The 13864-nt window shown below is 34.1% G+C and overlaps 1 protein-coding gene across 1 annotated transcript; it reads right to left on the bottom strand.

Moving 5' to 3' along the window:
- Positions 1 to 274: 274 nt before the first annotated feature.
- On the bottom strand, positions 275 to 1326 carry LOC145973402 (uncharacterized). Its single transcript, XM_083102737.1, has 2 exons — positions 1074 to 1326; positions 275 to 678 (listed from the first exon to the last, which is right to left on the bottom strand). Exons 1-2 carry the CDS (start codon positions 1321 to 1323, stop codon positions 563 to 565), a joined length of 366 nt encoding a protein of 121 aa, XP_082958863.1. The 5' UTR covers positions 1324 to 1326; the 3' UTR covers positions 275 to 562.
- Between the last annotated feature and the right edge of the window lie 12538 nt (positions 1327 to 13864).

Here is a 13864-nt window from a genome sequence, read left to right as displayed (position 1 = left end):
AATTAAAAGTAGCTTATGCTTTGCAAAATAAAATTAAAAATAAAAAGTAGTTTATGCAAAGCATAGAAAGAAAAAACGAAAAAACACATTTATAAAAAAAAATATTCTATGTATGATGATGTACACACACACACACACACATATACACACGCACACACACACACAAACATATTTTTATATCATCATAACATAGAGTATTGAAATTCAAAATTTCAAAATTAAAAATAACTTATGCTTTGCGAAAGAAAATTAAAAATGAAAAGTAGTTTATGCAAAAGCATAGAAAGAAAAAATAAATACTCTATGCTATGATGATATTACATACACACACGCACACGCATGTACACATATACAAACATATTTTTATATCATCATAACGTAGAATATTTAAATTTTTAAAATTAAAAATAGCTTATGCTTTGCAAAAGGAAATGAAAAATAAAAAGAAGTTTGTGCAAAGCATAGAAAGAAAAAACAAAAAGACACATTTATAAAAAATATTCTATGTTATGATGATACACACACACACACACACACACGCACACGCATACACATTTAAATATTAATAAAAATTAAAAATATTATTTCTATAACGGGCTGAGGTTCTTGGATTGGAACTTCGGCCTCGGGCTCGTCCTCTCGACCGTCCCGCTCTAGCCCATCGTGCACGCGGTTGTTCTACAATAAAAGGAATATTTTAATGTTATTTTATTTGAATATAATATTTAAAGAAGAACTGCACGGATTAACTATATTGAAAGTTAATAAATCTAATTTTAATATATGTACATTCAGATTCATGAATTTAACATTACGCAAAATACTTTTAGCCTTTTAAAATATAAAAATAATTATTTGTGAATTAAAAATTTCTTTTGTAAAATATAATTTATACGACACAAAAATTCATGAAAATACAAATTTTAATTCTATAGAAGGCTAAAAATACTTTGGGCAATGTTAAATTCATAAATCTGAAAATGTAATAGATTTATTAACTTTTAACATAGCTGATTCATTTAGCTGATTCCTTTATAATTAACGTGCCAATTATATAATTCAAAATTATTTACCTCTTACTTGCCCCGCTGTCGTTATCGGTGACGACGGCGGCGGTGGCAGCGGTGACGACGCTGACGGCGATGGCAGCAGTGACGACGTTAACGGCGGCAGTGGCGGTGGTAGTGATGCCATCGTTGGTGGAGGCGATTCTTTTTGTGTTTCCATTAATTTTTGTATTTTTTTTTTAAGTATTATATTTTCTTTTAAAGCCGCTTCAGCCTCAACACGTAGAAAGGACGACAATTCAATTTCTGGCTCCATTTCTTCCATATTGTAGGTTCTGAAAGAATGGAAACATATAAAATACATATTATAAAATATGTTTAGAAATGATAGTAGAAATGATAGATAATAAATGATTAATCTTCATTTTAATCTTTTATTGTAATGCATATATGTATTGTGTGTGCAACACAAATATGAATTACAATAAAAAATAAGTAATTACAATAAGTGAATTACAATAAAAATAGTAAAATAAATTTTTATTCTCTTGTTATCTATCATTTCTTACGCATATGTATTAATAATATAATGTGTTACACTTACTTTTTAGGATTTTCTTCATTTTCCTTTTCGTTAGATCTGAAAATAGAAATGTATAAAATATATTGTACAATATAAAATATTTTTGTATTACAATAAAAGATTAAGATAAAAATTAATTCTTTGTCATCTATTTTTATTATATATTTCTATATTTTTATTATATATATGTATTACAATATGTATTACAATAAAGTGTTAAAATAAAAGTTAACCAAGTATTGTGTGTGCAATACATATGCATTATAATAAAAGATTAAGATAATAAAATATTAAAATAGATTATAAAACATTTTTATAATGAAATAATAGATTGTTATCTATCATTTCTATAAAAAGTTTTATAATATTTTATTATTTTATATATTTTATTATTTTAATCCTTATTGTAATGCATATGAGTTGCACACACAATACTTGGTTAACCTTTATTTTAATCTTTTATTGTAATACATATATATGTGTTATACGCAGAAGTACATATAGTTACGTATCGCAACAACTAATGGTTAGTTTTAATTTTAATGGTCTATTTTAATTTTTTATTATAATGCATTTGTATTGTGCATGCAACATATAGTAATATATATGTATTATAACAATCATTAGTTATTGCGATGAGTAATTATATGTATTTGTATGTATAATACATATACGAATTATAATAAGACATTTAAATAAAAGTTAAACAGTATCATGCGTGAAACATATATAATAGAAGATTATAATAAAAGATTGAAATAAAATATATAAAATAATAAATTATATTATAAAATATCTTTATAGATATTATTAATAATCATTGCTTACCTTTTGTGAGTTTCATTATCATTAATTGTTGCTGGTTCTTTTTCGTTTCTGGAACTGTAAATGTATAATATATGTTATAAAATATTTGTATAAAAATGATAGAAAACCCTTTCGATCAGTCCCATATAAAAGAATGTTGTAATGTATCAACAATAATTTCGTGAAGACTGCTTCATATTCTGCATTATTTATGAACTGTGAAAAAATATTTAGGTAAGTTGCCAACACTACCGTGTCTCTTGATAATTTGTCTTTATTTTCCTTACTATTAAAAATAGAATTAAATAACTCACTTTTTCTCCGTTCCATTTATATATTCAATGATGAATTATATAAGCAAAGCAACGATTATTCATTAATGGATTTATAAGTATTAATTGTGAATAATAAATGTAGATTTCTAATGACATATTGATTTGTAATTATCCGTTATTTTTGCAATAAGAATAGCAAAGAAGTTTGAAGGATCTGAATATCTATATAGTAAGCAAAGAGGACCGTCGAATTTTAATGAAATATGACGGGGTGGTGGCGGGTTCTTTGCTCATTTATTTAAAGATGTTTAACATATAGTACAAAAAAGAGTGATATCCCTAAAAAAATTACCCTTTTAAAAAAAAGGTAAAAAAAGGTGCTAAGTCCGCGTAAAAAACAGTATATGTATTTGCAAAATAGTGTATTATTAACTGTAAAAAACTATTGTAAAAAACCTGTCTCCAAAATAGTGTTATTTTAAAACTGTAAAAAACTACTGTAAAAAACCTATCTTCAAAATAGGATTATTTTAATCTACAAAATAGTTATTTTAATCTGCACAAAATAGTGTTATTTTAAACCGTAAAAAATTGTTCTACAAATTATTTTAATTTTGTGTAAAATTGTATATCCTACAAAAATAATGATATCAAAAAAATTGCGCTAAGTGAAAATAAAAACTTATAAAAATATTTTAACCAAAAAAAGTTATACAAAATAGTTGTTTTAATTTTCTACATTATATCCTAGAAAAATGATGATATCCAAAAATTACGCTAATTGAAAATAAAAACTTAAAATATTTTAACTAAAAAAAATTGTACAAAATAATTGTTTTAATTTCCTACAAATAATATTAAAAAGTTGCGCCAACTGAATAAAAATTTTCACTATAAAATATACATTTCTTTTTTATTTCCAATATTAAAAAAAAAATGATATTAAATGAATTGTAATATATCTATTATAAAAAATCGTTGAAAATATGAACAATCATATACATTGCAATAATCATATGCATATAATCCTGAAAAGTTTAATTAAAAAAAAAAAAAAAGGAAATGATAATACAAAATACAAAATTAAAAATTATTAAAAAAATTAAAAATTAGATATTAATAAAAAAAAATAAAAATTTATTTTAATATTACTCGCAACTTTTTAATATTATTTGTAGGAAATTAAAACAATTATTTTGTACAATTTTTTTTAGTTAAAATATTTTAAGTTTTTATTTTCAATTAGCGTAATTTTTGGATATCATCATTTTTCTAGGATATAATGTAGAAAATTAAAACAACTATTTTGTATAACTTTTTTTGGTTAAAATATTTTTATAAGTTTTTATTTTCACTTAGCGCAATTTTTTTGATATCATTATTTTTGTAGGATATACAATTTTACACAAAATTAAAATAATTTGTAGAACAATTTTTTACGGTTTAAAATAACACTATTTTGTGCAGATTAAAATAACTATTTTGTAGATTAAAATAATCCTATTTTGAAGATAGGTTTTTTACAGTTTTAAAATAACACTATTTTGGAGACAGGTTTTTTACAATAGTTTTTTACAGTTAATAATACACTATTTTGCAAATACATATACTGTTTTTTACGCGGACTTAGCACCTTTTTTTACCTTTTTTTTAAAAGGGTAATTTTTTTAGGGATATATAATTACACGTAAAATTATATAAGATGAAAAATTCTTTTATACTATTCTACAAAGCAATATTTAAAATTTTTGTTGCGGGACGTAACAATAGTAAGTTGGTCGATTAACGTCAAAGTTTTTGTTACGTCCCCAGTTCCTCAGGACTGGTCTGGAAGTCTTACTTTCTCAGTTGGACGCAATTAATCTCTCAATTTGTTTTAGGGCAACCTGCTAGGCCGGCTATACCCTGGGACGACGAGAGATTGAAGGTCTGTTGTGCTCTTCGAGAGAGGATTCAGGAGGGAATGCGAATAAATAAATGGTTTATATAGATTTAAGATTTCTTTATTTATTTCACCTTTTCTTTTCTTTAATAACTTGAATAAATGTGGATTTATTCCTCCGAAGAGTAACCGTATATTTCTGGGAGAATATATGAATATTCGCTATCGATATTTGCAATAGGTATCGCGGTTTCTATTTGGGGAATCTCCAAGGGTGCGAAAGGGTCTAGATCCTCGTAGGTTACTGGTGAATAGCTTGGAGGAGGATAGAAATCGTCTTCTTCCGGCGAATAATTATATTGTTCTGGGTTTGACGCTATCTCAGCGTTTCGCTCTTCGGCTTCCAAGATAAAGTCGCTCAGTTCTTCAGGTAGTTCCTTTGTTGTTTCAAAGGGGGTGTAGTTATTTCCCGTAGGTGGTGTCGTTGAAGCGAAAGTATTTATTTGAGTGTCGAGGGGTTCTTGGATTTCTGTATTTCCTTCAGTTAGAGGGGGAGACAGATCTTTTGACGTTGAAACATTTATTTCTGCGATCTCTGGGATGGATGGAGAAGACTGATTTATCGTAGATGGGGTTGGCTCTATAAGTTCGTTTAGGAATGAGACGCGATTAAGCAGTAATCGTCGGGTGCGTCTATTCTGTTGTATATGGCGAGAAGCTTTGCGAATGGAAAGCTCACGTCGAGTACCCGGGGTTGAGCGTCGAGCGCGGACCATCTATTAATTATATAGTTTGGTAACAATTTATTTAATTAAGTGAAGATGGAATAATATTGTATAGTGGTTCGGTGTTACTTACGTTGACCAACACCTGTTAATAAAAGAAAGGGTCTCGCGTGACTATTCGTTCAGTAATAAATAATTATTATCCCAAGAATACAGAAAGTAATAGTAAGATCTAGTTATTGAAGCTTCATAAGGGTTTAGATCGCGGCTAGAGTATAGTCGGAGAAGAATAAGTCATAATAGTAATAATGAATTACCGACCCGGGGTAATTATCGACTCACGAAACTTACCGATCGATGGTAATGTAGGTTTCTGTTTTACCGACCGATGGTAACATCGATTTTGCCGACCGTCGGTAATGTAGATTTCTGTTTTACCGACCGTCGACAATGTAGATTTCTGTTTTATCGACCGATGGTAACTTTAGTTTACCGACCGTCGGTAATGTAGATTTCGGTTTTACCGACCGATGGTAACATTAGTTTACCGACCGTCGGTAATGTAGATTTCGGTTTTACCGAGCGATGGTAACTTTATCGACCGACGGTAATTTATATAATTTTGTTAAATTATTAGGTTAGTTTTGTTTTTAAATTGCGATTTGAATATCTAAAGTCGGTTTACTGAAAATCGAAGAGGCTTGAGGAGGAATAAGGAGATTGGATACTTTAATAATGTATCCACCTGTCAAACGTCTGGCTTAGTATTAACCTTATAATATCAGGTTATAATAAATGAAATGTACTAAAATAATAATTGAAATTATCAAAAGCTAAGCCAGTGCATCATCACTAATTTCTGGGATGTATCTCGTGTGTTGAAATCAAGGCAAGATTCAATCTGACGGTTGCGTCAACCAGCTCCAAAATTAAAAGACAATATTTAGCGGACCCGAGTTGATCGAGTATATCTGTCATATTTGGTATAAGGATAAGCGTCTCCTATGGTTTTTTCATTAAGATTACGGTAGTCGATGACCATTCGCCATCGTTTGTTTCCTAGAGAGTCTGGTTTTTTAGGAACAATCCAAAGTGGAGAGTTATAAGGTGAGGTTGATGCTTCGATTAAGTCTGAAGATAATAATTCGGTTACTTGTTTATCGATCTCTTCTTTATGTACAGGGGGAAACCTGTATTGTTTTGTGTGGACTGGTACCTCATTAATAGTAGGAACATAGTATTGCGCGGCATTAGTAGCTTGAAGATGTTCACCAGTAATATGAAATCTATCGGCGTGCTTGTATACTAGAGACTGTATGTTTGCTGACTCCTCGGAGTTCAGATGTTCTAGTCGAAGAAGATTTATAACGTCAGTAGCTCTTTCGGTGGATTGGGGCAATGCTTGATTAAAGTAAATAGGATTGTTGATGGCATTAGAGAATTTCCCTCGGGGTTCTTCTAATCCAACGGAGTTAGTAGCTGATACGTCTGGCTCACAGACGTCGAAATCTTGTAGTTGAATAACGGGGATATTGAAAATGAATTCTTCCTCGGAAGTGTTAAAGATAGGCATGTATGCCTTCCCGTTATTATTAGTAACGATTGCTTGCCCATAATAGCTGCTTTCGGCTAGAGTATGACGTGGCACATAACCGACTTGTTGTTGTTGATTTGAGATTGGAAAGGAGCAAGGGGTAACGCTTCTTGCTTTAAGAAGTATAGAATTTGAGTTTAGAAAAGGAATTCTCTCGTCGTCATGTTGAATAAAATTATTTTTGTAATCTATGGTAACGGCTCGTTCCCTCAGGAACTTGTTGCCTAAGATCCCATCCTGTGGGAATGCGATTGAGTCAGAGATTACGTAGAATTCGGACGTTCTGCCGAGTATCGTCATAAAAATGACGCCTAAAGTGACGACGGTTTCAGAGGCAATCCCTTGCAAGCAGAGGGGATTGGTTGTATCAAGATTAACGTATGGTTTCAGGCATCCTTCCTTAATAAGATTTAAACCGGATCCTGAGTCGATCATAAATCTGCATTCTTTTGCCAAATCTAGAGAGGCTAATGTAATCGTAGGTAAGTCCGTAGGATGCTGATTGCTATTCAATTGGCAGATCCGGAGGCTTGCACTGTTGCTTCCGGGGGGACTGTGGCGCTGGGTTTTCCTTGTATGAAATAAGTCTGGCGCCCCTGTTGCTGATCGTTCCGACGGACGCCGGGATTATCGGAACGCCTTGAGCGTTTCCCGAATTTACTGGTTGCTGTATTCTTTCTTGAGCTCGTCTCCAGGCTAGTTTTCGGCATTCTTGTATCAGGTGGCCTGGTGTTTTACAATAGCGGCAAATCTTTGTTTGATAATTCTGCGGAGATTGTCCAGCGGGTATTGCTGGTCTTGAGAATGTCGGAAGAGCTGGTGGTAATGTAGTTGTATTCCCATTACCCGGTTTAGATTGATTATTAGTGTTGTTAGTTACAGGAAATTGGCGAGAAGTGTTGTTATAATTATTAGGTCGATCTGCACGTAGTTGGAAATTCGGACGGAACACGGTTCGTTTCCGTATGTTCTCTGCTTCTATAGTTTTAGATAGTTGGATAGCAGTGCTTATTCCATCTTTGAAGGTATGAGGATATTCCAGCTTGACTCTTACTAATAGGTCAGATGGAAGTCCATTAATGAAGCTGTGCAATGTAGTCATTTCGATTGCATTTTTCGATTTTTCGTCTATATGTCCAGTATAGTCCGTTTCTCCATCGATGATTGCGGCGCGTAATTCTTGTACTCTTCCAATATAATTAAAAATATCTTCGTTATGTTTCATGTATACATTTGCCAATTCTCCTCTATATTGGTCTACCGATTTATTCGGCCCAAATATAAGCTTCAATCTTTGTGTTAATTCAAAAACAGTATGATATTCAGATCCTTCTACTGCGGAGTAAGCGTGTCCTTGTAATTTATTCATTATTAATTGGACTAAGAAATATTCATGATACTGCGGTATTAATTCAAGAGCGCGTTCGCAGATTTTACTAAAATGGAAAACGGACATTTTATGTCCATCGAATTTAGGAATCGTGTCGATAGCATCTTTTAATCGTATGGGGGATGGTTGATCCATCATCAAATTTATGTGGAGAGAGTTGCGGAGTCGTTTGTGTTTCGGGCCTATCATGCCTTGTGTCTTGAGTGGAATTTTCCAAGTTTGTGATCCTTGAATTAATTCTTTCAATTTGATCAGCTATCTTATGCATCGATGATATTAATTGTTCCATGCCTGTGGAGTCTTCGGTAAATTCTCTTTGTTCTAATTCTTCTTGAGCTCTTCTAAGACGCTCTTGTTTAACTTGTAGATCCTCTGACTGTTCTTTTAATAATTGTTCCTTCTCGTGCATCTTCTTCATTATGATTTCAACTTCTTCTGGACTATATTGTTTTTTCGTAGCTCCTGTGGTTACGGAGCTTGCAGAGCTTGAGCGGGTTTGCATGATTGCGTTGAAAATTATTTATTCTTATCCACTGAATCTCTCTAAAGCACAGATCCTTCGGCAGATCCCACCGCTGCCACCAAAAAAATTTTAATACTACTCTGTTACGTCCTCAGTTCCTCAGGACTGGCCTGGAAGTCTTACTTTCCCAGTTGGACGCAATTAATCTCTCAATTTGTTTTAGGGCAACCTGCTTGGCCGGCTATACCCTGGGACGCCGAGAGATTGAAGATCTATTGTGCTTGGCAGAGAGGATTCTACGTGGAGAGTGAATAAACGTTCATACTAAATTTTATAAGTTTATTCTATTTTGTTCAAAATATATTTTTTCTTTAATGAGATACAAATTTGAATATCCTTTTATTCCTCCCTCGGGTAACCGTACGATTCTGGTAGAAAGTAAGAATATTCGATGCTTATGGTCGAGACGGGTCCTTCTGGGGAAGCTAGGGAAATCTCTAAGGGCTCGAAGGGGTCTGGGTCTTCATATGCCACGGGGGAATAGCTAGGAAGACTATATAGGCCGTTTTCCTCGGGATAGTAGTTGTATAGGGGTACGGTGTCAAGATGTTGGAATGTCCCTGAGATGGAAGCAGTTTCTAGACTCTGACTCCAATCCACTGAAGGTCCGGGGATGGATGCCTGGTCGGAGTTTAACGAGATGGTCGAACAGTTGCTCTAATCTTCGGTAATTCCCTCTACTAGATTGGAGGGAGAATATTGATTATGTGGGACTGGGATAATTTCGTGGCTTTCTTCCTCAATAGTGATTATGGGGATAGGTGACTGAGGTTCTAAGTCGATGATCTCGGGAACTGGTGCAATGATTTCATTCTCAAGAGTGATGATAGGGAAGAAGGTACGTCGCGTTTGCCTATTTCGTCTCACACGGCGTAGAATATTTCGACGGGCATCGAAGTTACCTTGTCTCACTCGGACCATCTATCGTTTAATTAACCAATTATAGACCTGTCTATTTAGTATTTGAGTCTTTGGTGATTTTGAAGTCACCTACTTTTGCGGAAAGTCGAATTTAAGAATACCCGACACCTGTTAATAAAAAAAAGGAAAAAAGGAATTCCATATAAATGTTCAATTTGTAATTGTTATCCCGAGTATAGTCAGATAGATGTCCCCAAAGTTGATAGAAGTATAGACCGGCAGAAATAGAAAGGTTAGTACTTTTGAAAAAAATTTTATTGTTGGTAACGTTGACTCCCGAAAATTACCGACCGTCAGTAATGTAAATTTCTCTTTTACCGAACGATGGTAAAGTAGATTTCCGTTTTACCGGCTTATGATTAGCTTCGCTTTCTGTTTTATCGACCGATGGTAAAGTAGATTTCCGTTTTACCGACCGATGGTTAGAGTCACTTTCTGTTTTACCGACTGATGGTAAGTTACCTGCCGTTGGTATGTTACCGATCGATGGTAAGTTTTAATTGAAGACTATTGGAAAAATTACCAACTGATGGTAAATTAGGATTATCGAGAATTTATTTGTTTGAAATGTTAATGTGTTATCTTGATTTAAAATAAATTCTTATTTTATTTTCATTCTCTGAAAATCGAATGGGGATTCGAGGAAAAATTAGGAGTTTGGATACGCTGACAAGGTATCCACCTATCATACGGCTGGCTTAGTATTAACCTCGTAAGGTTAGGTTATAATTTTAAGTAGTGATAATGATTCAAATTGTTATAAACTAAGCCAGTGTATTGTCTCTAAGTCCTGGGATGTATCTCGTATTTTGAAGTTAAGGCTAAATTCAATCCAAGATCAAAAGGTCAACTTCTATCATTGGGATAAATCCCTCAAGATAATTGCCTATTAATCGAAAATTGTATTTTCGCCTACTCAAATGTCGATTGACAGGAGGCCGCTTATTTTTTATTGCCTCACCAGCTCTAGGTTGAGAAACAACCTCTATCTATGGGAATAAATTCCTCAAGATAATTATTTTTCCACCGAGCCAGACTTGGGTTCGACCTGCCGCTGCAGTTTCGCACTCGTTCACTGTCTATCGCGTCGTCTTATCAAAGAGATAAGTCCCAGATAAATTTTCCAATTGGAAATGATATTTACTAAAGTTGAATAACTGGATTAAAGAATACGGGTAATCAAAGGTAAGGTTCCCGAATTGTCGCGCACTGTTTCACTGAATTTAGTTGTTAGTAGAAATTAAAGGTTAGATTAATGACAAGTGGCCGGATATTTAGTCCAGTGTCTGCAATGTCCTAGTGTGTGAAGGCTGCTTCCCTTCACTAGGCTGATAAATAAACGTTGCTTCCTTCTGTCTGCAACCGTCTACCTCGGTGACGGCTTTGGATGAAGGCGGAGATCCGGAAATTTGATTGACAACTTAACGTTTGGAACTCACTGATTTTATTATATACTGGTACAATATTTCACAAGATGCAAGTTATTATACTTGGAGAACGTTGGGCCAAATGCCAGTAGTTGTTAACTGTAGTAGATCGTTGGGCAAAGTGCCAAGTTAATACTGTGAAGATCGTTGGGCCAAATGCCAAGTTAACACTGTGAAGGTCGTTGGGCCAAATGCCAAGTTAACACTGTGAAGATCGTTGGGCCAAATGCCAAGTTAACACTGTGAAGATCGTTGGGCCAAATGCCAGGAGGACCGCTCTGCACGGGTTTATATAGTCGTCAGTCCCAGTTTTGCACACGGTCCCAATAGTAGGAGATGCGCTTCTCCGTGGAGGGAGTCGAGCAGTGATTGGTTCCCTCCTCTGCTTCTGGCTGCGCGCGCCTCGAAAGATGCGTGCGCCTCGAGGGATGTGCCGCGTTGTCAACGGGTGATTGGTTTTCTCTGACGTGATTGTTGCGCAATGATTTGGGATTGGCTCCCGCTGACGTGACGGATGCGCGCGCCTCGGAAGATGCGCGCGCCTCGGCGTGGGCGGCGCGGTTGCTTATTGGTTCCCTTCTTCGGGCTGGTTGCGCGCGCCGCTGGCACAAGTGTGGGGAGGATGCGCGCGCTGCTGGGCGTTGCCGCGGAAATTGGGCGTAATTTAACTTGCAGATGGTGGGACTCTCTGAAATTGTAGTGGGGGTGACGGAGCGGTCAGTATAGAATCGGCTATACTGGTTATATCGCATTTTGACATATGATTTTTATAATAATTATTAGACCATCAGGATTTCTTTGCAAATGGTATGCATATATTTTCTTATGTAGATTTTTAAGCTCTGGCTATAGAAATGTCAACGGAGTTTTTAGCATGCTCCGTTCAAAAGTTTTATTTTATATGTAAAAATATTGTTAATGAATCCTGGTATTATAATTATTATAATTACAATTATATAAGTATTTATAATTTTGCGGTGGGATATAAGTATAGAAATACTATAAATTATTTCAGTAAATGGTGCAACAATTTTTATTCTTTGCTTTTATTTTTAATATTTATATCTATTAGGTTCTTGAATAAAAATTATTGCATGTACTTAATATTAATATTTAACAATAAGTTAATTATTTCGTTATGTTGCGCAATGTTCTCTTGAACGGATTTTTTGTGGATTAATATATAAATGGAAGTTATTGCATACGCTTAATAACAATAAATTCATTTGTTACTTAATGATAATTAATTATTTCATCATGTTGCGTAATGTTGTGCAATAGTATTTGAGCGGAATATTCCATAGTCTTAACTTGGGATGTGATGATGAATCATAATATCGCATACGGAAAATTATATTTAAAACTTCGTTTATAAAATTAGTAGTATTGGAGTTTTCATAATTATGCATACATGTGTCGGTCTGACTTTTTATGCTTCTTAAGGGAAAAATGTTATAAGATTTTTATTTATAGTATTTTTCGTGTTAATCTGAAATCAATGATTTTTGATATAATTTTGGCCCCAAAATAATTACGTATACGTGTAGTCAGTGCTGGGACGTGTTCAAAAATATATATATATGTATATAAAGTCTTTTGGTTTTTGATTTGTAAAATTTCTTTTGTATCAGGATTACATATTAATAAAGGAGGTATTTTATATGTGTATATAAAGGAGGTGTTCTCTTATATGTCGGTAAAGTTAGTATCATCGTTAGAGACCCAGAGATGGCGTTGCCGTCTGTCGGTAATGTGGGTACGGACAGTCTTCACTGTCGGTAAGGTAGGAAATGACTTTGTCCTCAGTCGGTAACGTCGGTAACTGTGTTATCATGGGTCGGTAATTTTTCTGTCGGTAACTTTGGCTCTGTCGGTAAAGTAGGAATCTACTTTATCGACAGTCGATAATTTTTCTGTGGGTGATTTTAACTATAGTTGATAATGTAGAAAATTATTGTCGGTAATTTGTAGTCGGTAACCCTCTATGTGGGTAAGTACTTAAAATTATTTCTATCGTCTCTAAGCGAGGTTATGTTATGTATAGCTAGTGTCTTAACAAAAAAGATTAGTTCTGAAGGTATCAACTATGATATATTGCGCGGTGAGATAGTATTGGTGTGTGGTAAAAGCTAGTGGTAATATATCGCGCGGTGGGATTTTATGAGAAGAAATAATGGTAATAATAGATGATGCGGTAGATTTTCAATTAATAATATTAAATATATTAACAGTAATATGCTACGCGATGGGATCGAACTTTGCATGTTCGTTGGTAGAATTATGTTTTATAGGTTACAGAAGCGTTTTTTTCGTGCTTAAATAAAAAGTTAAAAATTTTGTTGCGGGACGTAACAAGTACAATATTTGACGGCTCTAAGATGCTTCCTTCCTTCTAGAGAGCTGGTGGTCAGATGCTAGGTGTTGTCCACTCGAGAGCGCTGGGTCAAATACACGGAAGACTGAGCTGCGCTCCCTGAGGTACCCTCTGATCCCTACTTCGTTCCAGGAGTCAGTGGTAGGGGAATGGGAGCTCTAAGCGTAGGTTGCTTGGCTGCTATTTGCTACTCTAGCTGCCCTTCCTTTTGGCGCATGTGACGTAGTAGTTGCGCTTTTGCGTGGGGGTGGTTTGGCTATCCGTGCGTTGGTTTGTTAATTTATAAAATTTTATAATAGTTTTTAGCTACCAGAATTCCCGTTATTTGCATACATTTTCTAATGTAGAATCTTAAA

The sequence above is a fragment of the Camponotus vicinus genome, unplaced genomic scaffold (assembly GCF_025532165.1).
Source record: "Camponotus vicinus isolate PSW18456_S1 unplaced genomic scaffold, iyCamVici1.0 SCAF_6, whole genome shotgun sequence".
Taxonomy (NCBI): Eukaryota; Metazoa; Arthropoda; class Insecta; order Hymenoptera; family Formicidae; genus Camponotus; species Camponotus vicinus.
This window is presented reverse-complemented; position numbering and strand designations above follow the sequence as displayed.

What these genes read in the sequence shown, in the direction of transcription:
- LOC145973402 (XM_083102737.1), bottom strand. Translation starts at nt 1,323, where the DNA reads ATGGAGCCAGAAATTGAATTGTCGTCCTTTCTACGTGTTGAGGCTGAA. An exon ending in GACAGCGGGGCAAGTAAGAG is followed by an intron (nt 679 to 1,073) that starts GTAAATAATTTT and finishes CTTTTATTGTAG; the next exon opens with AACAACCGCGTGCACGATGG.